Raw genomic sequence first — 25,464 nt, 5'->3', positions numbered from 1 at the left:
GATTTGCTGGGCTAAGGGGATTGCAAACAGATTTTTTTCTGGACACAATGAAGACAGAAATGAATGCTGGACTTCCACTAGATTCCACTTTATTTCCTGAAGTGGCTTTTACATCACATGAAAGATCACTTAAAATGTGCTCTGAGGTTAGGGAGCATCAGGTAAACAGAATAAACCTTAAACCCGAGTACAGTGTTTTCTGTTTTCATGAATGGACAGCATCCCTTACCTTGAGAGAAAAATACAGCAAATTACTGCCTCTTCTAGTGCTGGTTACATTGAAATCGTTGTACAGAAATCCTCCTTGAGGCAGTCAGTAATGCTTTACTCTGAGCATTTATCAAAAAGGGCTAAAATATTAAATAGGTTCTAAATAAGCAGGTCTTTTCTGCTTCTAGTGCACAAAAGGTCATTTCCCATTAAATTAGGGCTAAAATAATAATCTTCCTCAAGATAAAAAGCTGAAGGGATGTGATAGAGGAGTTCTGTAAAAGAAATATCGACAGAGATTGCTCACTATAGACATGCGCTGAGCTATTTATGCTTCTTAGGCCACATTAGATAGATGGTGAAAGCTATAGCTAAGAATATACAATCAATAGAAAAGATTTCCCATTATTCATCCCAGCAAAAAGATTGTATATTTGAAAACACCAACTATAATACTTTCAAATCATGTAGGGGAAAACTCAGGCAGGTCCTTTAAAAATGATGTTTCTTCCTTGGGAATATTTTTCCAAGTCTGCTACTCAGGGCCAAACTAGATGTAACACCATTCAGAAAGTTAACATTTTTGTGAATGTGTTGTTGTTGTTGTTTTAGTGAAACAAGCACAGATGTCCCAATCCAGAACTTTGGCAGCAATATCAGGAGCTTTAACTTTTTCCCCTACTGTGCACTCAATCCAGACCAAGGGCCCGCACTAGTTTCCTGAATTAAAAGGAAGCATCCCATTTGCACCAATGGAAGCCTTCTTTCTAGCACAGAAGTCACAGGAGCCTGTTGAGAATCAGGTCAGCGGTGGGAGGAAAATGTGAAAGTTCTCCTATGCCCACCAGGGTTCTGATTCTAGACCAAAAGAACTAAAAAAAGCTGCCAACCACTCATGTAGCTGTGGACTGTGTAGTTGGCATCATGTCTAGGATGGCCCTCACCCTCAATGCTCAAATATACTCTCAAAATAGCAGGCAACTCTGGTGTCCTAACCTTGCCATCTGCCTGTTTATAAAGAAGGTTTAGTGCCAAACACTACCTCACTTTAAACAACAACGGCAACACCCCATTACTTTTCAGTATGTTCATTCCCTCTAAATAACATAAAGAGCCTGGAGGAATTGCAAAATTGTCATAGCCCCATCAGAGTCCCATTGCTGAGCAAGCAGGGGCTAGGAGTCTCTGAGGAACATTGGCCCGAGAGCAGAATCCACACCCGAAGTATATTCCAAGGGTCGGGCAGGCAGCAATCTACATAGTAAGACAGTCCAGAGATCAGGAAATCCAGATGATCACAGAATCAAGGGCCCAGATGGAGATCAAGAAGCAGCAAAGTAGGGTCACAAACCACAGGCATTATTTCCAGCATCTGATTGCTGCTGAGAACTATCTTTAAGAAGGCTGAAGCCAGCTAGTTCTCATCAGTGCCTTCTCCTCCTATCCTTGAAGGCTGATCAACTGCAGGTGGAGTCATTCTGCCTTCTTTCCCTTCAACCTGCTGATTAGCAGGCGAAGCTGACTCCTGGCCCACGACAAATATACCCCAATTTCCATTTCAGTCCCTGAGGAAGAGCAGTGAGGCCTTTATACCTTTATTGGGAAGTCGGGGACTTCTCTCATCAGAAAGGTCTCCTCTGCGTTTTTAGACCTGCTGGTGCCGGAAGCAAATGCATGAATGATTGAGATGACTTCACATAGAGAGGTTGAGCTGATCAGAGAAGTGTAGAGGAACATCACAGGCTAACCTAGTGTCCTCAAGGTATTTTGGATCCCATCAGCTGCAGCCAGCATGGGCAATGGTCAGAAATGACTGGAGTGGTACTACAAAATATCTGGAAAGCATGAGGATGGGGAAAACTGTCATAGGTAAATGTGGGTGGTTTGAAAGTGGTTTCAAATCTTCTCCTCAGCACAGTGTCCTGCCTTGGGCATGAACACTGTGATATTTATTTATTTAAAGTAGCTGTTCCCAACCTGGTGTCCTTCAGATGTTTTGGACTACAAGTCCCATCATGGTCAGTGATGTAGCAGTATCTGGAGGGCCACAGGTTCCACATCCTTGCATCAGGAGCAATTTCATGTTCTTCTGAATGTTCATAACAAGCATTCTCGATGCATAAGGTCCTTTTAGAGTTTCTGCTTGCTTTCCTATACTTCTCACAAGGCTCCACCTGCCAGACTCCTTAAGAATATGAACCTGGGTCTCTGTGCCCAAACAGAACATTCTGATCATTGCGCCATATTAGCCTCTTTCTATCTCCTCCTCTTCATCAGCGTCATTCTTTTGGCCCGTGCCAGCAAAGAAAAGACTGTGAGGAGTAGGGTAATGTCAAAACATTTATCTAGACTTCATGACATTTCACAGTTTGCTTAGCAATTCAGCGTGATTCATTTTCTTGCACCATTTTCTCTAGAAAGGCTTCACACTTTCTTCAAAAACAGGTATTCCCCCAAACACACGCACACAAAATGCCAGTAGTGTAGAGAAAAGGGACAAAGTGGTCCTGCAGAGACAAACTACAGATGTAAGAACTTGCTCTCGTGGCATGACTGCAACCAGCTGTTGCTTCAATCAAAGCAGATAATGTAGATTAGGGATGTTGGAGAATTCCATCAGAAATGGAAATTGGAGTGGAAATTGCCACAATTTGCATGCTCATCAGAGTCAGGAATGGAATTCATGCAAGCGAGTATGAGCGGTATTCACTATCTTTTTTTTAAGGCTGCAAACATTATGTAAATAATTGCATTATATTCTGCATCATTTTTGATGTTTGCCTTCCATTGAAATTTGTTGAAATTGACTGCATAATTAACTCTATTAGTTTCAGCATTAGTGGAAATGAAGATTAACCACACAGGTTTTAGCTGAAGCCGAACTACAGAAGAATGGAAACAGCAGTGATTGTGACAAACACTGAACACGACAGAAATTGCTCCCTCCTTACAGCTCTAGTGTTGATCCTACAATATTCTTATTACAAAGCAAATTGATTTCATCCCAAACATGCTAATTTGTATCCAAGGTTGGCTTCCTTAAACTGTATGTAACAATGGTGTTTGCCACAAATACACAGGTACCCAGCTACACCATTTATGAAAGTTGGGTGATATTTCTATTTATTGTCAACTTTGAGCAATGTTGGCTACAATACAGAAATGAAAAAGTAATGTCATTACCTACAACGGGCCACTCTAACAAAAGGTTTTGTATCTCATTTATTTGGTGCAAAATTGTTTAGCTGGCTCTTCTGCACAGAGAAGTTTATTCTTGTGGTACATTAGCACACTCTATGACTTTTAAGAGCTTACGAGCCAACTGGTAGTTATCATTCCCCTTTCGAAAGCTCAAACTGCTGTTGTGAAATATGAGCAAAAATTTACGAGGGAGGCAGCAGAAGGGCTGCTCTTGTAACTCCAACAGATCAAAGCCTGAAACATGTTCGCCCCTAGACTCTGAATCACAACTTTTTATTGCAAAAGTCATCTGTGCATATGCTGTGGTATGTTCCATATAGCTCCTCTTATCAGTCAGGGTCAAACTACACATTATGTGGGAGAACATGATGACTGGATCTCCTGACATTTCTTTCTTCTCCCAAAATCAGTTAATAGTGGGTGTGGTGGGGGAATGCAGCCATGGAAATGGCTCACCTCTCCAAAAGGGAAGGGAGAATGTGATGCTAACATCCAGGACTAAGATGAAGGTCTACTAGGCTTGTGTGTTGAGCACACTGCTTTGTGGAATTGAGTCATGGGCAACTAACACCCGCCAGTAGCAATGCCTCAATACCTTCCACATGCACTATGCCAAGAAGATTTTGGGCATCACATGGCAGTTTAAGAGTCTTAAACAAGGATGTGCTCTTCCAAGCCCACATTGCACTCCTGTCTTGTCAACAACTATGCTGGCTTGGTCATGTACACAGACTGCAAAATGACAGGATCCCCAAGGATGTACTCTACAGCGAACTGGCTTCAGGCCCCAGGCCCTCAGCACACCAAATGTAATTTGAAGGCTGTCATCATCAACCCTGCCATTTGGGAATCCTTTACAGATGACCACAGTACCTGGTATACATCCATACCAGTGACTAGAGGAGAAATGACCACTGGGAAGAGCACACAGAGGAGAGCTGCCATGGCACATCTTGCAATAGCACAACCAGACACCTTCATCTGCTCCAGCTGCAACAAAACATGTCTCTCCCATGTCCATCTCTACAGCCACAGCAGGCACTGTAACTTTCCAATGGTGTGACTTCTCTTCCAAAGGTGCACTCCTCCAATGTCTTCCAAGACAGACGGATGCCAACAACTGCCTCCAACAGTGCAGACAGAGCATAGCCATCATGGCTAGCAGTCTTCAATAGCCCTCTACTCCAAGAATTCGTCTAATCTTTGTTTAAAGCCATCTAGATTAGTGGCAATCACTGCCTCCTGCGGCTGTGTCTATAAAGATTATATAACCTGACGCAGAAGCCAGAATATCTACATAAGAATAGAATGCAAATCACAGGGTAGCATCAATTAGGATTCATGGAGACCCATAATAGTCATAATCTGTTTGTTTATATACTGTGTTCTCAAAGCTGTTCACAGAACAGGCAATTTGAGAACAGTAGCCATAACAAATAAAAACTATACTACAACAATTGCAATTCAGAGAAGACGTATGAAAAGTTTAAATGAGCATGAAATGTACCAATAAGTCACTTAACAAATTATTCATTACCAATAATATTAAGATTAAACCTACATTAAGGAAGTCATTCAGCAGTTATATTTAGCAACCTAACAATTAGATAGCTTGCTCAAATCACACTAGCAGCAATAGAGGAAAATATAGGATTAAGGAAACTGAAGTCTCCTTAGCACTAGTCTCCAACCATGCATACTATATTGCTATACCCAAGCCCAGTAAAGATGTCAAACAACAGCCCCTACTTCGTCCTGAGAAAACCCACCCTGCACACACACACAGGGATTCCAAATCTAGCCCCAAAGCAAACTGCATGAAATCCACAAGGAACTTCAGACAGCTCACCCTCTCCCGATAGTAAGAGACCCTTCTCTCATCAGGGTTCCCTCTCCTGGGCCAAGAAAAGGTACCCTTATTCTTATGGCAACTGCCCTCCTAGCAGTCCTCAGGGAGAAGAACCCAAGAAGGAGAAAGGTGGAGAAAGTCTCTCACCTGGCAGATGTCGCCATTAAAAGGGCATTGTGCTAAAGGCAGCACAACAGCTTTCACACACCAGGAGTCCCATGGCTGATGGCATTGTGTCAGCCACCACTCCCCTTTTTTATAACTAGACCACAAAGTCGCCACTCAGTTCCTTCTGGAAAGGCTCCTCAGACTGAGGGTGAGGCATGGCAAACAGCTATACCAAGCTGGCAGGCACAAAATATCACACACACACACACACACATCCTTTCTCTAGGGATGGGGAACCTTTGGTCCATCAGATGTGGTTGGGCTCCATCAGGCCCAGCTAGCATGTCCAGAAATTATAGGAGTTGCCCTCCAGGACATCTGCATGTCCACAGGTTTCCCATCTCAGTTCTACTCATGCTACCATCATGACAGTGGCATAGTATGAACCCTGGTCCAGTTATAGATCTTGCCTCGATAATCTTCTCTACGCTTCCTTTCTTCCTCCCAGGCACCCTCTTCACACTTCTCTATCTTTAGCTACTTTTGCAGGCCAGCAATTGTCTTTAGGCTTCTTCTTTTTTAAAAAAAAGCTGCATTATATACTTATCTGGGTTCTTCCCTTCCTCCTCTAACTCCTCCTCTCTATTATAGCCACAGTCCCAAAATAAGTGCTAGCAACTAAAAATGAAGATTATCAGGATTTACAGGAGGCCCTATATCTCAAACGCTGCATGTCCCAGCCTGCCGGTAGGCAGCATGTAAAACAACCACTTCCCTGGGTATAGTTCTCAAACTCTCCCTGTGCAAAGCAGTGCACAGCTGGTTTCCCTCTCAGGACAGGGCAGCAGCATTTGGCGATTTCATCAGCAGTACCATATGACCCTTGAAACTTGTAAATACAATGATCAAAAAGACTCTCTAGCGCTGGTGTTAATAGAGCATGAAGCATTTACTGTAGGTGCAATATTTAAGATCAATATAAGCACAAAGTACGCCGGGTGTTTCAGGGATTTATTGTCAGCAGAAACATTCTAATGCCCTCGTTAAATTTTCATCTCCAGCCAGATAACTTCTTAAGACTCCAGCCAACAAAGCCTATCTGATCAGTTCCCTCTCCGACCTTTACTAACGCAATGACGGCTCCTCCCAAAACCTAGCCCCGGGGAAACATCTGCCTTTTGATGTTGTCCGAGTGCAGGGCCCCTAAAGCTTTCCAGATTTTTTGATACGTAGGACCACAATCACTTACTCCACAGAAATCCTGTCTGAATGCTGCCGTGCTTCAAACACTTCCAGCAAGAAAACCTTTTAGTACGTATCTATCTCACAAATGTTAACAATACATGTTCTACCTGCAAACACGTGTTTCAAAATATGCAGCGGTTACAGATGCACAGCCCGCAGGGAGCTTCCGAAAGGACACAAAGGGTGGTCACTTACGCATCACCAAAAATGAAGATGAAACGAGGATGCAGGTTTGCATATGCTAATTTGTATGTATAGACGCAAATACATAAATGATTACAATTTAAATGTAAGTGCAGTGTGACAAACACACACATATCATAGATGTACAGCCATATTAGGTGCTGCATGTCATGGGCAAACATCACATGAAGTGGCCTTTGCCCTTAGGTGGCTTTTGCCCATTTATTATGGCTAAAGTGGTGAAGATCATTGTTGATGAGTTAACAGCATGGACAAGGAAACTGCAACCGCTAAGAGCTAAAGTACTTTGAATAAGAAGGGAAGGGATTCTGAACAGTTGCCAAAACACATGAACCTTTTCTATTATAGAGATTCTACGCTAAAGATGATAATCTCCTAAATCACTATAGCAATGACAATGGGGGGGGAAAGGAGAGAGGAGTTTAAGAATGCAAACATTTAATAATCACTAAGTTAAACCACACTGGCCGCTTCAGTGCTTATTTAACACATGAGTCTTGGGAAGTGGCAAAAGCTTTTAACAATGCAATCCTATGCATGTTTACTCAGAAGCTGGTCCACTCAGTTCAGTGGAACTCACGCCCGAGAAAGAAGAGCATTGCACTGACCTCAGTGGGACTTGCTTTCAAATAAGCATGCAAAGAATTGCCTTGCAGGAATAGGTAATTGATAGATGAATTGGGCTGCAGTGTTTAACTGATTAGTCAGTTAGACTGGTGAATTAAAATGACTGTTTCTCAACTAAACATATGCCCTGATTAATATGGAATATGAGTGTGTGTGTGTGTGTGTGTGTGTGTGACAACACAGACATTCCTCTTTCTCTCTCATACAGAGATGGGAATGCCAGTTCCAAGATTATGCCCGCCATGATATTATTGTGCATTACCTAAACACAAAAAGAGAGAGTCTCTTGCTTCATAGCAACTTTTTAAATTCAAATGCAGTTTTTGCTAATTTAATTAATTCATCAATCAACTAAAATGCATACAATTAATCAGCTATTGTTTCCTTAGTGAGGTTTCGGCCCAAAACAGGAGTTAAGACTTCCCTCCTTCCTCCTGTCTGCATACCCAGTATGAACAATATGCATGTGTTAAAATAAATAGGAGAAAAAGCTTTGAAATGGAATGAGAAATGGAAATGCTGCAACAAAACAAACAATGGAAGCAAAAGAGCCGTGCGGTTTCATCAAGATGCAAGGAGGCCCCCTTACTCCTGTTATCTGCACAGTTTTCACTTTATCAACCACCGCAAGCTGGCAAGTGTTCCAAACATCTTTCCTTTCTCTGTACCATATGGAGTGAGAGAGGGGGTGCAAATGAGGAAAGAAGCAGGAGAAGTAAAAAAAAACAAAAAAAACTGTCTTGGTAACATGAGGACATCAAAGTACAGTGGTACCTCGGGTTACATACGCTTCAGGTTACATACGCTTCAGGTTACAGACTCCGCTAACCCAGAAATAGTACCTCGGGTTAAGTACTTTGCTTCAGGATGAGAACAGAAATCGTGCAGCAGCAGCGCGGCAGCAGCAGGAGGCCCCATTAGCTAAAGTGGTGCTTCAGGTTAAGAACAGTTTCAGGTTGAGAACGGACCTCCGGAACAAATTAAGTACTTAACCCGAGGTACCACTGTATAGCACTTGGTACTGTCTGCTCTGCAAGATGCAGCCGGACTCAGCAGCAACAAAAGGGACACCAGACCCCATGGAAGCTTCTTCCACACTTCTACTTTTCCAAGATCTCCTTAAACATACTGTATAATCCAAGCATACATATTTAACACACATTTATTAACTTAGCACATTTTAATCCTGCTCTTCTTCCAAAGAGCTCAAGGTGGCATTCTACTCCACCCCCCTTCCCATTTTATCCTCACAACTACCCCTGCTGGGTAGACTGAGCTGCAAGAGTCACCCAACAAATTTCACAGGGATTTAAACTCACCTGTCTCTGGCCCAAGGGCTATTTCATGCAACCTATTTACTGAGCAGTCATCCTGATTTGCTTGTACAAAGCTGATGCAGTTGAACATTCATTCTGATATGTTGCAGAGTGGCGCTGTGGTCTAAACCACAGAGCCTAGGGCTTGCCAATCAGAAGGTCAGTGGTTCGAATCCCCGAGACAGGGTGAGCTCCCATTGTTTGGTCCCAGCTCCTTCCCACCTAGCAGTTCGAAAGCACGTCAAAGTGCAAGTAGATAAATAGGTACTGCTCCGGTGGGAAGGTAAATGGTGTTTCCGTGCGCTGCTCCGGTTCGCCAGAAGCGGCTTAGTCATGCTGGCCACATGACCCAGAAGCTGCATGCGGACAAACACCAGTTCCCTTGGGCAGTAAAGCAAGATGAGCTCCACAACCCCAGCGTCATCCATGACTGGACCTTACGGTCAGGGGTATCTTTACCTTTAGGGTGGCTATATGGCAGACAGCATTCATCCTGATTTGCTTGTCAGGTGGTCACACAACTTTCCATTATTCATTCATTTGGACCATACTTTTCCATGCATTTCTCTGTCACTTTCCAAACTTGCAAGAAGTCTGGGACTTGCTCGTTTTGAAAAAGAGGATATGATACCCCTCAGGTGACAGGACACTTTATTCCACGTTAAATGTGCAAACGTAAAGGTCTGGTAGGCAATTGCATCACTGCCACAAAATACTGGCAGTGTGGAGGAGTCCCTAGCTTGACACTCTAACCCCAAGGGGACTGGCAAAGCAGTCTAATCGGCTATTGGTCAGACTGGTTTGCCAGTCTGGTCAGCTATTGTTACAGTAAGGAGGATTAGTGGTGTCATCAGGGAGAAGGAGCATGGCTTGGCAAGAGTCCAGCAACCTGGCTTCAGATTGTGGCCCAGAGTTTCCATACCCCATTACCAAATCATACTGGCTGTGGGCACCATACCTGCTTTCCTATCCTCTTGATCAGACACCGTTCTGATCTGGTATCACATGCAGAAAATGGCCTGCCAATTCCACCCAGTATGACAATATTGTTGCTCTCATTTGGACTACACAAATTGGACTTGACTGCACCAGATCAAAACACTGTGAGAGAAGTTAAATTCATACCAGTTTCCAGTATCTAAATCTCAAAACTCCCTGGATTCTAGGGAAATGTCTTCTGAATAGCTCAGTTTGGTAGAGCATGAGACTCTTAATCCCAAGGTCATGGGTTCAAGCCGCTGGGGTCCCTTCCAACTCTACAATTCTATGCGGAATTTCCTTTCTACGTGGAAGTTATTCTTGCCCAATGACCTTAGTATGCAACTCGTTGACTGAGGAGTTGCTGAAGAAATATAAAACAAGGATGCAGAAAAGGGGAGGTATGGGGAAGTCCGGAAAGTAAGGTCTATGAAAAAATGGTTATGAAATTATACATGTTTATATGTTTGTATGTCTGTGTATTGTGTATTGTTTGTTTTTTTTTTATTTTGTGTTTGGAAAATTAATAAAAATTTATTTTAAAAAAAAAAATGACCTTAGTATGCAACTCATCACCAAATCTCATGGGAAAGGATCACTTGCATGTATTGATGGACAACTATATCAATTTAATATGGTTCGTTTTAAAGAAAAGAGTGGTGTGCAATAAAGGATGCTATTAGCACAGCTTGCCTGTTTTACCTCTGCCCAGTTTATACCAGTAGTTCCATGTGCATTTCAACCGTATGCATGTTTTAACCACCAGGAATCTCAGCATGTTCAGTGGGACTTAACTCCCACATAAGCTTGCAATAGGGGAAGTAATTCAGTGGTGAAACATCTGTTTTCCATGGAGAAGGTGCCCGGTTCAATCCTTGGCATCTCCTGGCTGGGCTGGGAACATCCACTGCCTGAAACCCTAGATAGCTGCTGAGTGTCAGTGTTGATAGTACTGAGCTAGATGGACCAACGGCCTGACTCAGTCTCAGACAGCTTCCAATATGCAGAAGAGTCATGAACAGAAGGAATCAGCAGGTGTCAGCAGCCTGGCAAATTTGGATACCTTCCCAAACATTGCATTGCCACAACTAGAGTCAGAGCACGGGTCACGTGGAGTTGTTCCCAATACAATTCCCCTGGCTATCTCAGCAGATGGGTTTTGCTCATGCTCAAGGTCTGACTGATTCCTGTATTTGGAATTGGAAAGGCGTTTTTCCTCCAAGTCAAAGAGACCAGCTATTGCAGAGATTGTCATCAAGAACTACTGCTCCATACCTCTTCCTGCTTCCTGTTAAAGGTAAAGGGACCCCTGACCATTAGGTCCAGTCGCACCCGACTCTGGGGTTGCGGCACTCATCTCACTTTATTGGCCGAGGGAGCCGCCGTACAGCTTCCAGGTCCTGTGGGCAACATGACTAAGCCCCTTCTGGCGAACCAGAGCAGCGCACGGAAATGCCGTTTACCTTCCCGCCGGAGCAGTACCTATTTATCTAATTGCACTTTGACGTGCTTTCGAACTGCTAGGTTGGCAGGAGCAGGGACCGAGCAACGGGAGCTCACCCCGTCGCGGGGATTCGAACCGCCGACCTTCTGATCGGCAAGCCCTAGGCTCAGTGGTTTAACCCACAGCGCCACCCGCGTCCCGCTTCCTGTTAGTGGCACCCTAAAATCTGGATTGTATTGTTGCAGATTATGACTGCATGGAAGCTGCCAGCATAAGAACATAGGAGCAAAGCGGGGTGGACTACAGCTCAGTTGGTTAGAGCGTGGTGCCGATAATGCCAAGGTTGCAGGTTCAGTCCCTGTATGGGACAGCTACATATTCTTGCATTGCAGGGGACTAGATGATCCTTGGAGTCCCTTCCAATTCTATGATTCTAAGATCTTTTTGTCCGCCTTGCACAATCGCCACCAATGTTATATGATTCTTTGGGTTTTGTGTGTACAGAGGGAGGCTGCTTTGCTCTCTGGCTTTGTTTCTCAGATTACTTGAACAAATAAAGGAAGAAATGTGGCATTGTGCAGAGAAAGTGAAACTGAGAGTAAGCGAAAAAACAAAGAACGAAAATCTGGCGGGGAGGGAGGGAGAATGTTGGCATTCCCTGTGTCTGAAAGGAACAAAGAAGAGAGCAAGAAAGAGGCTGCAGCGGTTCAAAGTGAAGGAATTCTCCCTGACGCCTGGGTAATGAAACATGAGCTCTGCATGCTCTCTCCCTGGCATTCCATGATTGCTGAGCACAAATAAGAACCTGCAGAACAGGGGATTAATTGAGGGGGGTGGAGAGCGAAGAGCAGGGATGAGGCTGTGAACAAAGAAAACTAACAGCATCCAAAGCAGGAGCAAAGCAGCAGGAAGATACATCTGCAGCATCCCAATAGGAAAAGGGATACAAATGTTGATAAGTACATGGAGAGGAGAGTAAAGGGTTAAAAACAGTATTTTATTGGGGAAATGCCGGTCTATTCTTCCAATATCAAATCCAGTCTGAGTTCAAATTGAGACAGCAGACCAGCGCTTCTCTAATAAAATATTGTGATTGTTACCATCTTTCTAACCTGCAAAGAGTCACATAACGCTCTCTCACACACAAATACATATCCTTTCCCCTATTTCTACACATGCTAGTCTTTCAAACCCACCCTGGCATCAGCACTTGACATCCTTGGGTACCCTGGTCTCTCCACACTGAGTGGATGGGTCAGGTAACTGCCAGCCATTTTAAATTTCCCATAATGCCCCAATGTCATGTTGCTTAAGAGCGTTGTGGGAACCGAACAGGGCAACTGGGACCTTGCAAAGGGCCCCTTTCAAACCTGAAAACAAACCTGCTTAAAAGGAGGACAGGACTATAACTTAAGCACCATCTGTACTCTAAGGTAAGAAGCAGAAAGGTTATAAACTGTATTGCTCAATGCTACATATTTCTCAAAATCCAATACCAACATTGAATTGGGCAGTATGAAGACTCAGGCACAAACCGCAACTGCACCAATGTTTGCATTTGACTGTGGTGCAGTGACCAAGGCTCTGTTGTGTATCAATATGCAACTAATGTATGGCTAATGCACAACTGAGCCACAGCAGAGTTCTATCTGCATCAATAAACTGTGTATCATCATCTCACATCCAATGTAAAACCAACTAGCAAATTTGTCAGAGGCTGACTAATGCCTGCAAGATTATCTTTTGTAAGAAGATCTAATTTCAACAGGTGAAATTAGATGCCACTAAGAGAATTATCATTTTATCATATGGCAGCAATAGGACAAGGTAAGGGTGTACTATACTAACAGCCTTACATATGCCTTCTACAATCATTTATAAAATGCTACCTTTAAAATGTAGCTTCCAGAAAACTGCACCAGGTACATTTTTATTTTTTATCACCATCCTTCTACATTTATTGTCTTGGTTCGCATGCCACATTAAACCATGCTTTAAACAGACCTTTGTTCAGAAGCCATGGCTTAGCTTTACATCTGATGTCTCGACTATAGATTGTCAACTATGGTTTGCAAAAATAAGTCATCAGTCGTTGCTGTCTTAGCATTACAGGCAGACATGGGGACTTCCTTAACTAATATTTAAGTGTGATTTGTTTAGTCACCCCAGTGAAATTATGCACCAAGCAACAGAGCCATTAGGCAAGAGCAACTAGAAAAAGAAGCCTCTCTCAATGCTCAACTCCTCTTGCTGGCATTTTTCCCCAAAGCTGACATCACTGATAACTGAAAAACACACAAGCACTGCCTCTTCTGCTTATATTTGATGCAGCATCTGCTGCATCTGTCTTATGTGATTGTGAAGTGAAGTTATTGCAAAAAGACCTTCTGAGTGTGTTATATTTGTGCTGTTAGGGTCAGAGGTTCAAGCAGGTGGATGTTCATACCACTGTAGGGTTGCACAGATGGAAGCAGCTGGGATTTTACCAGACTAAGTTCTGCAGCTGAAAAAGGGTTGCGTTTTAAGACAGAGAAACAGAAAAATTAAAAGGTGCTTGTATGAGTTGTGGAGTAAAGTCACGGACAGGGTGGGGAGGGTGAAGTCCTATTTCAAAACAAAGGCACTTTCTCCAAGTAGGAAATGGTAACAAGAGCTGCAATTTTACTCTTTGACAGCAAGGCAAAGAAATAAAATACGAAACAACTAGCAGAGTTGAGAATTGAGTTAAGATGGGGAGGGGGATTCAATATGAGGTTGTGTTCCTGATATTAATTACATCTAACAGATGAAACAACTTAGGCGTGCATTAGGAAAAGCAGTCTATCCAATTCCATGGCAGTGGAGGGGTAGGAGATGTGAGTGGCTCCAACATAGTTGATGCTCAGTAATCTCAAAGCATAAATTCATGGTACAATTTATGGGAGAAAGAAAAATAAAAAGTGCAGTTGTAGAACACAGGAGTGGAAGAAAAGGGTTCAAAGACTTCTCCGGCTGCAAAGAAGTAGGGGCATTTCTTTCTTGGTGGAACAGAGTGGGTGCTTGATGACAGGTGCCAAAGGTCACCTAGAAGATTTCTACACCCTCACTCTTGCAGCCAGCCAATGCAAAGGAAAATGGTGACACAGTGCCGCAATGCCAGAACTTGGGTGCCACCAACTCTTAAGGGATGTTGGGCGGAGAGGCAGCTGAGGGCTAGAACAAAATAGGGTAGAACCATAGTTACTTCGATCAACTGCAGAACATCCTTTTGCTTAAGCATGGCTTGTTCCACAAACCATGTTTTTAAAAATGGTTTCACATGGCATGCAAACTGAGCCACTGAGCCAAACAAAGATCTCTCCCTAAAACTAGAAGACCAGCATGCAACTGATTCCTTTTTCTCCACCATACCACTGTTTTATCAGCAAAGAAACTCAGTACTTTATCAACACCATAAGAATAACAAGGGAAAGGGGTGATTTATCTAAAACAGATCTTGGTAATTCTATCTAATGTTTTCCTTTTTTAAAAAAAACAACATATGGCATAACCTTCCCGTAATAAAAACTTCAAATAGGAAGGGGGAGCCTTCCCCAAGTTTCATTAGAGATGCAAAGATATTTCTTTCGGTTCTCTAGTTTTATTGAGAAGCAGTTGTAAAGCTGCTTCTGGATTTGTTTTTAAACTGCTGGAGAGTGTAGCCGCTGCGACACAGCAAGGGGGATTTTTTAGGCAAAACAAGAGATTAAGGCATCAGGCTCACGTTACCCAATTCCAGCACTCACCTCTGATTTATGGTGGGGTCCTATCTCCAACTTACACCAACTGCGTGAAGGGACGACTGCAAATAAATCCACTAGCCTGGCATAAATTCAAGTTATGGTAGCGTAATAATGCAATCATGAGCGGGAGAAGGAAGAGCTTGGATGTGGTAAGGGTAGGGAGGCTCATAGGGCTAACTAGTTGAGTTAAAGTGTCTGATCATCTCCGCTGGGCCTTAAGGCCTGTCTCCTTACCAGCATATGGCGATGATAGCAAAATAGGAGCCATGTAGAGTCCAGTGGTGTGTGCACATTACCATTTACTCCAGATCCAGTTGAGTCCCATCCCTGGTGTTTGAGGGAGAGCACACATGACGTTAACCACAATGCGTATGTATCCTGTAGTTTCTTGAGAAATACTCCTGCTTGATACATTTTCCCTCAAACCAGCTTCCATCTGATTTTAAAATGCATGTATGAGAGGCTACCATATGTGGTGCCATTGCAAAGTTATTAAGAAGGCCTGGGAGGTAACATATAAAGATTTGAAGAGAATGTTGGAAATGATTTTTGTTTAAAAAAAAACTAACAGCCCAGAAGCTGTGATTTTGAAAGGTACAGGACTTAATGGATTTATTGTGCAAAAGACTTTATTCCTGCATCTGAGAGTGGATGCCAGGCCAAGAGAAGCCCATCCCTGCAGAAGGAAGAAGCTACCGCCAAAGAAGATCAGAAAAACAAATTCATGAAACATGCAGGACATATTAGACAATTTGAAACCCAAGAAAGAAAAGGACATTGTTTTTTAAAATATATATGGGAAAATGTTTAATGCATGCTTTGCAAGCTTTGTGTATAGGTTTTTACATTAGTTGAACTTCTAAAGGTCACTTGTTACAACATGAATAAGGTTTTAAAATCAGACAGTTAAGAATATAATATTTTATGGACGTGCATGAGTAAGTATATAATAATGGAACCAGGAGGGGGAGTGGAGGGAAGTCAGTTAAGATGTATGATTTAATTTTTTTATTATGATGTTCTTTTCCTTTTTGTGATTATAAAATTAATAAATTGCGTCTAAAAAAATGATTTGAAAATGCAATGCATGGTTCAGCTGAGGTGTGTACATTGGAGACAGCCATTGCACCTGCACAAATGACAGCTTCCTTGAATAGGGCTTCATGGGTGGGTGGAAACAAATCAGGTAATGCACATCAGGGGAAGACCCCCCCTCTCTGGTGTGTACAACACTCTTTAGTGCATGGGTAGGCAAACTAAGGCCCGGGGGCCGGATCCGGCCCAATCGCCTTCTAAATCCAGCCTGCGGACGGTCCAGGAATCAGCGTGTTTTTACATGAGTAGAATGTGTCCTTTTATTTAAGATGCATCTCTGGGTTATTTGTGGGGCATAGGAATTCGTTCATTATTATTTTTTCAAAATACAGTCCGGCCCCCCACAAGGTCTGAGGGACAGTGGACCAGCCCAAGGCTGAAAAAGTTTGCTGACCCTTGCTTTAGTGAAAGAGTGCTTTGTCCAATGGAAGGACTTTGCACAACCAAAGAGAATAGCAAATGCAGGAAGGGCACTTGTGTTTTGTTGTTCAGCTACTATTCCAGGACACCAAATGTGAGCATCTATCAGAAACTTTAACTCCAGTCCAGAAGCTGGGGAGGCAAGAACAAAAGTATGCCACACAGACAAGAAATGAAGACGGATTGGGGGGGGGGGGGATTTCATGCCTCCAAGAAGCATCATTCATCTCCACCACTTCACTTCTGAGGAAGAAGATAGGTGGCAGCATCTTCAAACAACAGATTATCTCCTCGTCCCCTGCCCCCCTCTTGTAATTTACTCTTTTTACTTAACAGAGACTAATCGTGACCCTAAGACAGAGAGCACTGACTAAGGCTGGAAACCTAACCCCCCCTACCTGGGAGTAAGCCCATTAAATTTAATAGATGGCCAACCAGATGTCTGCGGGAAACAAGTGAGCAGAACATGACCACAGGAGTATTCTCCCCTCCCATGCTTATCAGCAACTGATATTTGAAAAGGGTAGGACCCTGTTGGACACAACCTTCCAAAGTACCCACACCATCGATTCAAAAGGATAGCCAAGCACTTTACTCCAACTCTTGGTACAGCTAGCCACATAACCACCTCTGACATATTCTTCCTTACAGGCTAAGAGCAAGGAGGCATGCAGTGGAACAAGCAGGAACTTCAGGTGGTGTTGCAGTGCCAAAAGGACAGGGGAGCATTGTGCTGACAGTAACATGTTCTCCCACATTCAGATATTGAGTGCACAACCGAGAGAAGAGGTGATAGCTGCATTCAGGCTTGCCATAGAGCAGGCATCCCCAACCTTCGGCCCTCCAGATGTTCTGGACTACAATTCCCATCATCCCTGACCACTGGTCCTGTTAGCTAGGGATCATGGGAGTTGTAGGCCAAAATCTGGAGGGCCGCAGGTTGGGGATGTCTGCCATAGAGAGTCAGCACCCTCCACTCCTATTGCTCAACAGCTCCTAATGAGCAGCCAGAAACAGGCACCATCTGCTGCAGCTGCTAGCCATTACTCATTACCATCCCCATGTTTCTCTTGCTTCTTCCAAGCCAACCGTGCATCATTTCAACAGGGACAGAGGCAAAGGGCATACCCTACCTTCCGATGCCACACCTACTGCCAGCGAGACCACAGAGCCAGTGGCAAACCAGATGCACCTATGAAGGAGTGGAGCATTCGAGCAATTGCATCACCACAAACACACCTCTGGGTTCATAAAATTTCATCTACATGGCTGGTCTCCTGTATCTGCCATTATTTACCAAAATATCCCTGCTGCAGCAAGCAGAGGCATTTGCGTGCCCTGGGGAGGGATACAGGATGTAGACCGAGGACCAATAGGAAAGCATCGCAACAATTTAAGCAGTTCTATTTATTGCAGCCTTTTATTATGTTGATCTTTTGAACATGTAATTACAGCATATGATTTGGGTTATGATTAGGCTCTTCTCTACTATTTAAATATGGTCTGACTTGCAGCGAATTGTGTGTGTGTGTGCAACATATGAGCTATATTCTTGCAACATAATTCACACATTGTCATCAGTGAAATAAAGCACATTCAAGTTAACAGGCTTAAATTAAAGCCTGGTTTAAATTTCAACATTCACCTTTACATTAACCTCACTGTGCACACACACACACACACACACCCCTCACAAGTGTCAGACCATCAGCTCCTGTGAATTTCCAGGATTCAAAGGATTGCAAGTTTCACCACGGGTGAGGGAGGTGGGAAGGAGGGCAGTTTACTTGGGCCTGGTGACCCTGGATGAGAGGGAAAGAATTAGGCTGTGGATCCATTACCATATAGGGAGAAACTGTGGCAGAACTAGAGATCATGCTTGAGGATGTTTACGCAAACTTGTTTCTATGTTGTGGGGTTTGTTGAAGTCATTCAGAACAATGTTAGGACAGGAAGGCAACATGCTGGAGTTCTTTCCATGTGCTCTCCATGTGCATGAAGAAGAGGGCAATGAGGCCATACTGCTGCCCCTGCCCCTATGCGGCCCTGGTCTTGGTACGGGAATTGAACCTGCAAGCTTGGCATTATCAGAACCATGCTCTAACCAACTAAGCTATCCAGCAGGATGTTAGTATAGATGTTTGCAGAGCAAAAGCACACCATGCAGACATCTGTGTCAACACATGGATTTCCAGGGGCAGTGCCAGCAACGCATCCTGCTGCCTCCTTCTCCAAACGTTAGCTCTATGCCTGGATAATATCTGAATAAGGCTAGAATAGTAAGGTGCTAGGAAGGAAGGAAGGAAGGAAGGAAGGAAGGAAGGAAGGAAGGGGAAATACCACAGACAGGAAATGTCTCCTATCTGGAGAACCACTGCCATTCAGTGCAGGCAATGCTCAACTAGATGAACCAATAGTATAAGGCAGCTTCCTTTGTTCCTAAGAGTGTGCTTGTACAGGTAAGTCTAGGGCACTGGGATAAATGTGCTCCCCTATGTGCCATGCTCCCTAAAGAATAACAACCCCCAGAATTCCTTGATTCTTACAGGGAATTCCAGAAGAAGCCCATAGGGTGTGGCAGAAGACATGAGGGACAAATGCCACAAAATCAGGAACACAGATCCCAGGAACAGGAGGAGCCAGTGCTGCTGAGATTTCCAAGCCCCAGAAAGCTTGTGAATTACATCTGTGAGCTCCAGAGTTCTTAGAAAAACTGACACTAGATCCCCGGGTCAGTGTATAATATCAATCATGTGTTTGTTTCTTGTCATACTGCTATGTTTATAATCATGAAGCAAGCAGACAAAAGCTTAAACAAAGGAGCTAAAGGACCAAATATTCAGAACAGACAAGGCTTGTTTGGGCTGGGCCATAAAAATTGGTACTGGGTTCACCTTTCAAGATGAGTAAAAGGGCCAATGTTACAAGTTTGCACCAGGCCCAGAGAAATTATACTTAGGCATAATCCTAAAGCCTGAACAGCAGCTACAGGGAGACATTGCCGCCAGATTTTCTATAGGGGTTGAAATGAGCAGGTGAAAACACTCCAGTATTATCTGTGAGAATGGGGGTGGATTCTTCTAACAGGAAATTAGAAGGCTGAGAGAGTGTTTCTATAAATTCATTTATACGGATGGTGTTTCTCTTTTATGGGTGTCAACAAAGTGATACAAGGTACCTTTTAGAGCAGTGAGTTCATTATTTATTTGATCCTTTTAAAAAGGAAATATGGCCCAAGGCTCTTGGGACTGTGTTCTGCAGCTTCACTTCCTATAGATTTTACTGTCAATTTGAGTAGTCTTTAGGTATGTATTTATAGGACAGCCGGTTTATTGAGTAAATAATGCATCTGCCAAGAACTGTAAATGCTTGTAGACTAAACAAAGTATATTGACAATGAAGGGGAAATAAAAGTGTATTTGAAGTCACAGCAAGAGATACCACTGCTAAGGAAGCTTTTAAAAGGAGCCCTGCTTTGGAACACTGCTGTACATTGAAACTTTAGAATGCTGTGGACCATCCCTGGATACTTAACACACAATTATAATATGCATTCATGTTCAGTAAAAGGTGTTCAAACCAGCTAGTCCTTGTGACATCAACCATATTCCTCATCCATAGGCAGCAGCATTATATTCAGCCCACATATAGGGAGAATATCTTTGGTACAAGAAAGCTCTTGGTCCCATACTGTATATATGTCCAATAAAGTGGGTATTCATTGCAGCACTGCAGAAAGAGTGAACCTAGGTATGAGAACATGGCCTAGAACCATGGACTAGAATTTATTATCGCTGATTTTGAGACTCTCCAAAAATGTAGTCTGTACGGGCTACTACTTCTCTTGAGGTGAGGAAAATAGCAAGTGTGCCCTTGACACAGTTCAGCCCTAGTCATCTCTTATGTTGAAGGAAGAGCTTGTCACAACCATTGCCAGGAAGAAAAGGCCAGCAACTTCTGTGACGCCTTTGCATGGCTTGCGGTTAACATCTGTTGTGGCTAAATCCTATTACTGCCTCACCAACGAGTCTTTTCAATGGCTATAATCCACTATCTTCCCCAGACTCCAAGATCACAGATAGATATTGCATAGAAGACAACCACAAAACCACAAAATAATGTGTGTACAAGAGGAAAGCTTTGAGAGAGGGGGAGTGTACAATAACACCTACTAACCTAGGGCTGCTTTCAGTATGAGGCAGATTCTCATGGTATGTATGTAACAAAACCAGAAGTTTGCACAGAAGCTCTATTTGGCTATTAGTTCTGCAAACTTTATAGTAGCCAGATTCAAGACAATTAATGAAGCCAGATAGAATAAAGATGTAAGTAGCTTATGAAATGTTTGGTGGCCTCAGATTCACATTCAAGAGAAGGGTTAATCAAAATAATGATGCAGATGCCGTAAAGAGTCTGTTCTTAGAGAAATTAGCAACAGTTGGTACTTCCTAAATCCATTGGGATGGCAACGCAATCGTTGACAGCTATCAGTATCACCCAGATTAAGCAGATTTCTACTATTTGATTGCAAGATAGTTTTCAGGCGCCTGCAAATCACTCCACAATGAACAAACAAAAGCAACTGAGATTCACCCTATGACAGAAGGTTCATGGTCCCCAGTACAGTGCTAATGGCCTTATTCCATGAATCCAAATGTTTTTGTGTATTACGTCATCTTGGAAATCAGAGCTCCCCGTGCCAAAGCGCAACCCTGAGAAGTATCGATTTTTACTGACTGTTTCTGTCTTTTGTTTGCACAATTTCTGCTCTTGGGCTATCATTATGTTTCTGCTATAAACCTCAAGCTGAAGCTATAGCAAAACACACTACATTATAAAAACAGAACAGCTATTTGAAAGTTTAACAAAAGACAATATTGTAGCACTTACGGTAATCACTTGTCTAAAGGAGGGAATGTTTCTTCTCCCCTCCTGCCTGCTGCCCTCCCCCCCCCCCCACTGCCCGAAAGGTCTCCCTGGTGGGTTAGGGTGCCCTTCTGAACAAAGTGAGAGCTGGTAGGGTGGCTATCTTTCCATGAACTTCCTTAAGTGACAGGAGCACAACAGCGCAATTGCCACCTGAGATTCCCAGCAACTAGGATCTGGCACAGTAGTGTCCATGTGGACTTTATACTGGAAATCTAGTGCAACATGGAAAGATGAAAAAGAGGACTATCTGTACAGCCCAAACACGTCGCAAAGTCCTGCACATAATGATTTGAAGAAGCAACTCTGTTGTGCACCTCATATGAGGAATTTGTCTGCTGCAACATGCAATGTACATCCCCTCTCTCTCTCTCTCTCACACACACACACACACACAGTCAACCCTCTTTGTTTTACATGCATGGCTTTATGGCTTTGGCTTCTTATCAACCTTTCCTGTCCATAATCTTCTGGGAACTGGTAAGAAAAAGCTGGCAGGACATGATGTTTGGCACCTTTCCCTGCAAAGCACACCCCTGCCTCCAGCCTAGACGCCTGTGCAAGCCTATGCTAGGAAAAGACTCCAAAGGAGCAAGCATGGAGCGGACCATCTGCACACTGGGATGGAAGCCAAGGTAGTTCTTTTATTTGTGAGAATAGTTTCCTGTGTGGATGCAGATGCAAAACTGCCTGAGGCTGAATCCTCCTGCATCCAGTCACTTGTCCTTAAGGGTAGCTTCAAGCATTGCACAGTGGCATTTCACAGTTTTGCCACTGTGTGCATATCCCACAGGAAGGCAGGGACAACCTCAGATTCCTAATGACTGTCGCATGCACATCTTACTTCCCCCCCCGCCCAATACGCATTTCTCCTGCAATACACACTGAAATGTGCAATGTGTGAAATGGCTCAAAGTACACTAAGAGGAATGAGCCTTAAGTGTAAATAACCAACTGCAGAATCACGGCGTTTCTGAACACTATCAACTCCTGGAATGCTAGATGAAACATCCCATGGCCCCCCAAAGTATGGTGTTCTTATATTGTTGGCCCTCAGGTTGAAAGTCACAGGCATCTGAGACGCTGTGCTTGTTTGTTTGTTTGAACAAAATAATTTAAACTGCTGTTAAGCCCTAACAAAACACTTTACAAGAATAACCTTCAAAAGACAACAAGGTTGTTTGTGAAGCGATTATTCAGTGCAGTTTCTTATCTGAAAGCATAATGAAGGTAGATCAGGTGCAATCCATGAGATGGCCAGACTGCAATCATTCTGCCTACACCAACCTTCCCCAGTCGGATGCCCTCCAGATGTTTTTGATGCTTAACAGGAGTGTTAGTCTTGAGGGCTAGGGAAGGCTGGCCTAGGCCCTTTTTTATTTACTCAGCCAGAACCCAAAGGGCTGAACAAGATCTACTGCATGCGTATGGAGGCTTTGTAGCCTCCCTGTTCCAGTAGCAGCTCCCTTATACCAAATGTAAGAACACAAGAACCCTGCTGGATCAGACCCATGGCCCATCTAGTCTAGCATCAGGGCCAACCAGATGCCTGCAGGAAACCTCCAAGCAGGACTTGAGCACAAGAGCACTCTCTCCTTCTGCAGTTTTCAGCAACTGGTATTCAGAAGCATTGCTGTCTCCAAATATGGAGGCAGAGCATAGCCATCATGGCTTGTAGCTCTTGATAGCACTCTCCTCCATGGATGGTAATGGAAATTGCTAGCAGTAGACTTTGGGGGATGGGTAGCAGTGGGTTTGTTCTCCATCCTCCAACCTATTCTCGAAGAGGCTTCCGATAAAGCCAACTGCTAAAAGCCTTGGACCAGCTAAAACCACCAGCAGTCATCATCCATCTGTACCTAGATGATGCCAAAGGCAAATTATGTGGAATCCCCCTCAAGGAAGTTAGTGGGAAGTCTGGAAGAAATTCTGACATTTTACTTAATAACGTGGCTGTTCATTATTTAGTTTGCAGTTGTTGGTTGGTTCAGATTTCACTGAAGAGCAACCTTTCCTTCTACATGCAGCTTTCCTGCACTACACCAAGAAGAACTCCATTAGACATAAAGCTTCTTGTTCTATTGCAATCTACAAGCCCAATTACCACTGTTAATGGACCTCTGGACATGCCCGTCTCTACAGTCTATAGCAAATTAGAGATGGTTTGGAGGAGCAAAATTGTGTAGTCAACGTTTTTCTGCCTTATAAATGGAAGACTCTGCTTATTTTTAGACAAGCTAGTGCGGTAAACTAGGTGGCACATTTATTTTTCTTACCCATGTCTTGGATCTTGTCATTTTCTACCACACTTTTTCACTGCATCTCCTTTGCTGGCATTTTATTGGCTCTGTAATTGGTTTTTAGACTTTTAAACCACTTAGAAACCCATTTGAGCATTAAGTGGTATATAAATTAAAGACTGATTGATTGCATCATCAATGGGCTTGGCCATTTACAGAGTAACAAGAAGACAGACTCTGACCCAAGAAGTTTACCATCTAATTATTTGACATATGGGAAACAGCAAGGAAAGGAAGGTAGCAAGGTGGGGAGGGGAGGAGGATTAAGGGAGGTTTTAAGGAAGGCCCTGACACAAGGGAGAAGCTAGAATGGTGCTGTTGTTCCAGGTGGTAATTCCATGTACAGTATAATAAGCAGGGAAAGGAGAAAATACAGAATCATTTGGAAGACTTGGAGTTCTTCACACAGATACAAGTAAACCACACGCAGTACTATGGATTAAAAACTGTAATCTGATTACAATTCGCAGGTAAGATTCCCACCCCCAAAACTGGTCATCACCGGTCATCTGTGAAGTATGCAAATATCACCCAAATTTGCTTAACAGAATTTCAGCACTATTTATTACTCTCTAAGTTACTACTGTTTGTTGCTAATGAGACATAGAAACTGGAAGATTGAATCAGTGTAGCTTCCCATCTTCAGGGAATGAAGCCAGGGTACTAAACTAACCATAAGGGACAGCCATCACCTTCATTCTTGAGAGCTGTCCACCCCTGGAGACAAAGAGTGGAACTATATAAGGCAGGCATGGCCAAACTTAGCCCTCCAGATGTTTTGGGACTACAACTCCCATCATCTCTAGCTAACAGGACCAGTGGTCAGGGATGGTGGGAACTGTAGTCCCAAAACATCTGGAGGGCCAAGTTTGGACATGCCTGGTATAAGGTAAAGGATTCCATAAATAGCAATCCTGTAAACCCCCCCACTGTGTTGTAAAATACCATGTTGTGACATCATGACACCATACATTTCCCCACCCACTGCTCCATACTCAACGTTCAATGTCACAACCCAAGTTACAGATGGACACCATTTCCAGTGGTAGCCTTACGCCAGGGATGGAGAACCTCCAATATGGGGGCTAAATGCTACTTTCCAGGCTTTTCTACTTAGCCCTTGAGTAAGTAGCTCCTGGAGGCCACACCCTTCACTGGTCTTTGTCTGTACCCTCTGTTGGTGATTTCACCTGGCTAGCATGTGCCATTGAACTGTGACAATGCCTCTTGTTTGGAAGGAGAGTTGGGGGATGTGCCTTGAAACTTCATGACGTTTGTATGGATGGGACGTCATCTACAAAGGTAAGAGCCACATCTGTTTCTCCAGCCAGTTTTTAATTGGGGCATACACACTTTTGCCTCTGGTCATGCCCACCACTAGCATGGGCTACCTGGAAAGTTGCCCACAAGAGACTATGGTCCTCAGACTGGAAAAGGTTCATCACTCAGAAGGAGCGCAGAGAGAAGAAACACCATGGTGCATCTGCAGCAGCACAACCAGATGCCTTCATCTGCATCACCTGCAACAAAACATGTCTCTCCCATATCGGTCTCTACAGCCGCAGCAGGCGCTGAAACTTGCAACAGTCTGACTTCACCCCACAAAGGTACCCTCCTCCACTGTCTCCCGAGACAGACAGAGGCCAACAACTCCCTCCCATATACATTTCCATGTTAAGCAATTATACCCAGAGTGGTAGAGTAGATGGCTCCTGGTCTGAGCTACCCTAAGAAAGGGCTATAGCTCAGTGGTAGATAAGTTTCTCATGCAGGAGGTCCC

General features: G+C 43.6%; 1 protein-coding gene across 17 annotated transcripts in view; it reads right to left on the bottom strand.

The window, feature by feature from the left end:
* EPHB1 (EPH receptor B1) overlaps nt 1–25,464 on the bottom strand; it is a 357,336-nt gene that overhangs the window by 256,362 nt on the left and 75,510 nt on the right. The window contains exon 2 of one of the 17 annotated variants that reach the window (XM_081007273.1): nt 15,178–15,270. The exons of the other annotated variants lie outside the window; for them this stretch is intronic. Coding sequence (XP_080863399.1) covers nt 15,178–15,211 — 34 coding nt within the window. The 5' untranslated portion in view covers nt 15,212–15,270. The remainder of the gene's footprint in view (nt 1–15,177; nt 15,271–25,464) is intronic. 17 annotated transcript variants of the gene reach the window in all.

The sequence above is a fragment of the Podarcis pityusensis genome (assembly GCF_964106645.2).
Source record: "Podarcis pityusensis genome assembly, chromosome: 5".
NCBI classification, from domain to species: domain Eukaryota; kingdom Metazoa; phylum Chordata; class Lepidosauria; order Squamata; family Lacertidae; genus Podarcis; species Podarcis pityusensis.
Note: the sequence above shows the minus strand (reverse complement) of the source record. Positions and strands in the feature narration are given on the sequence as shown.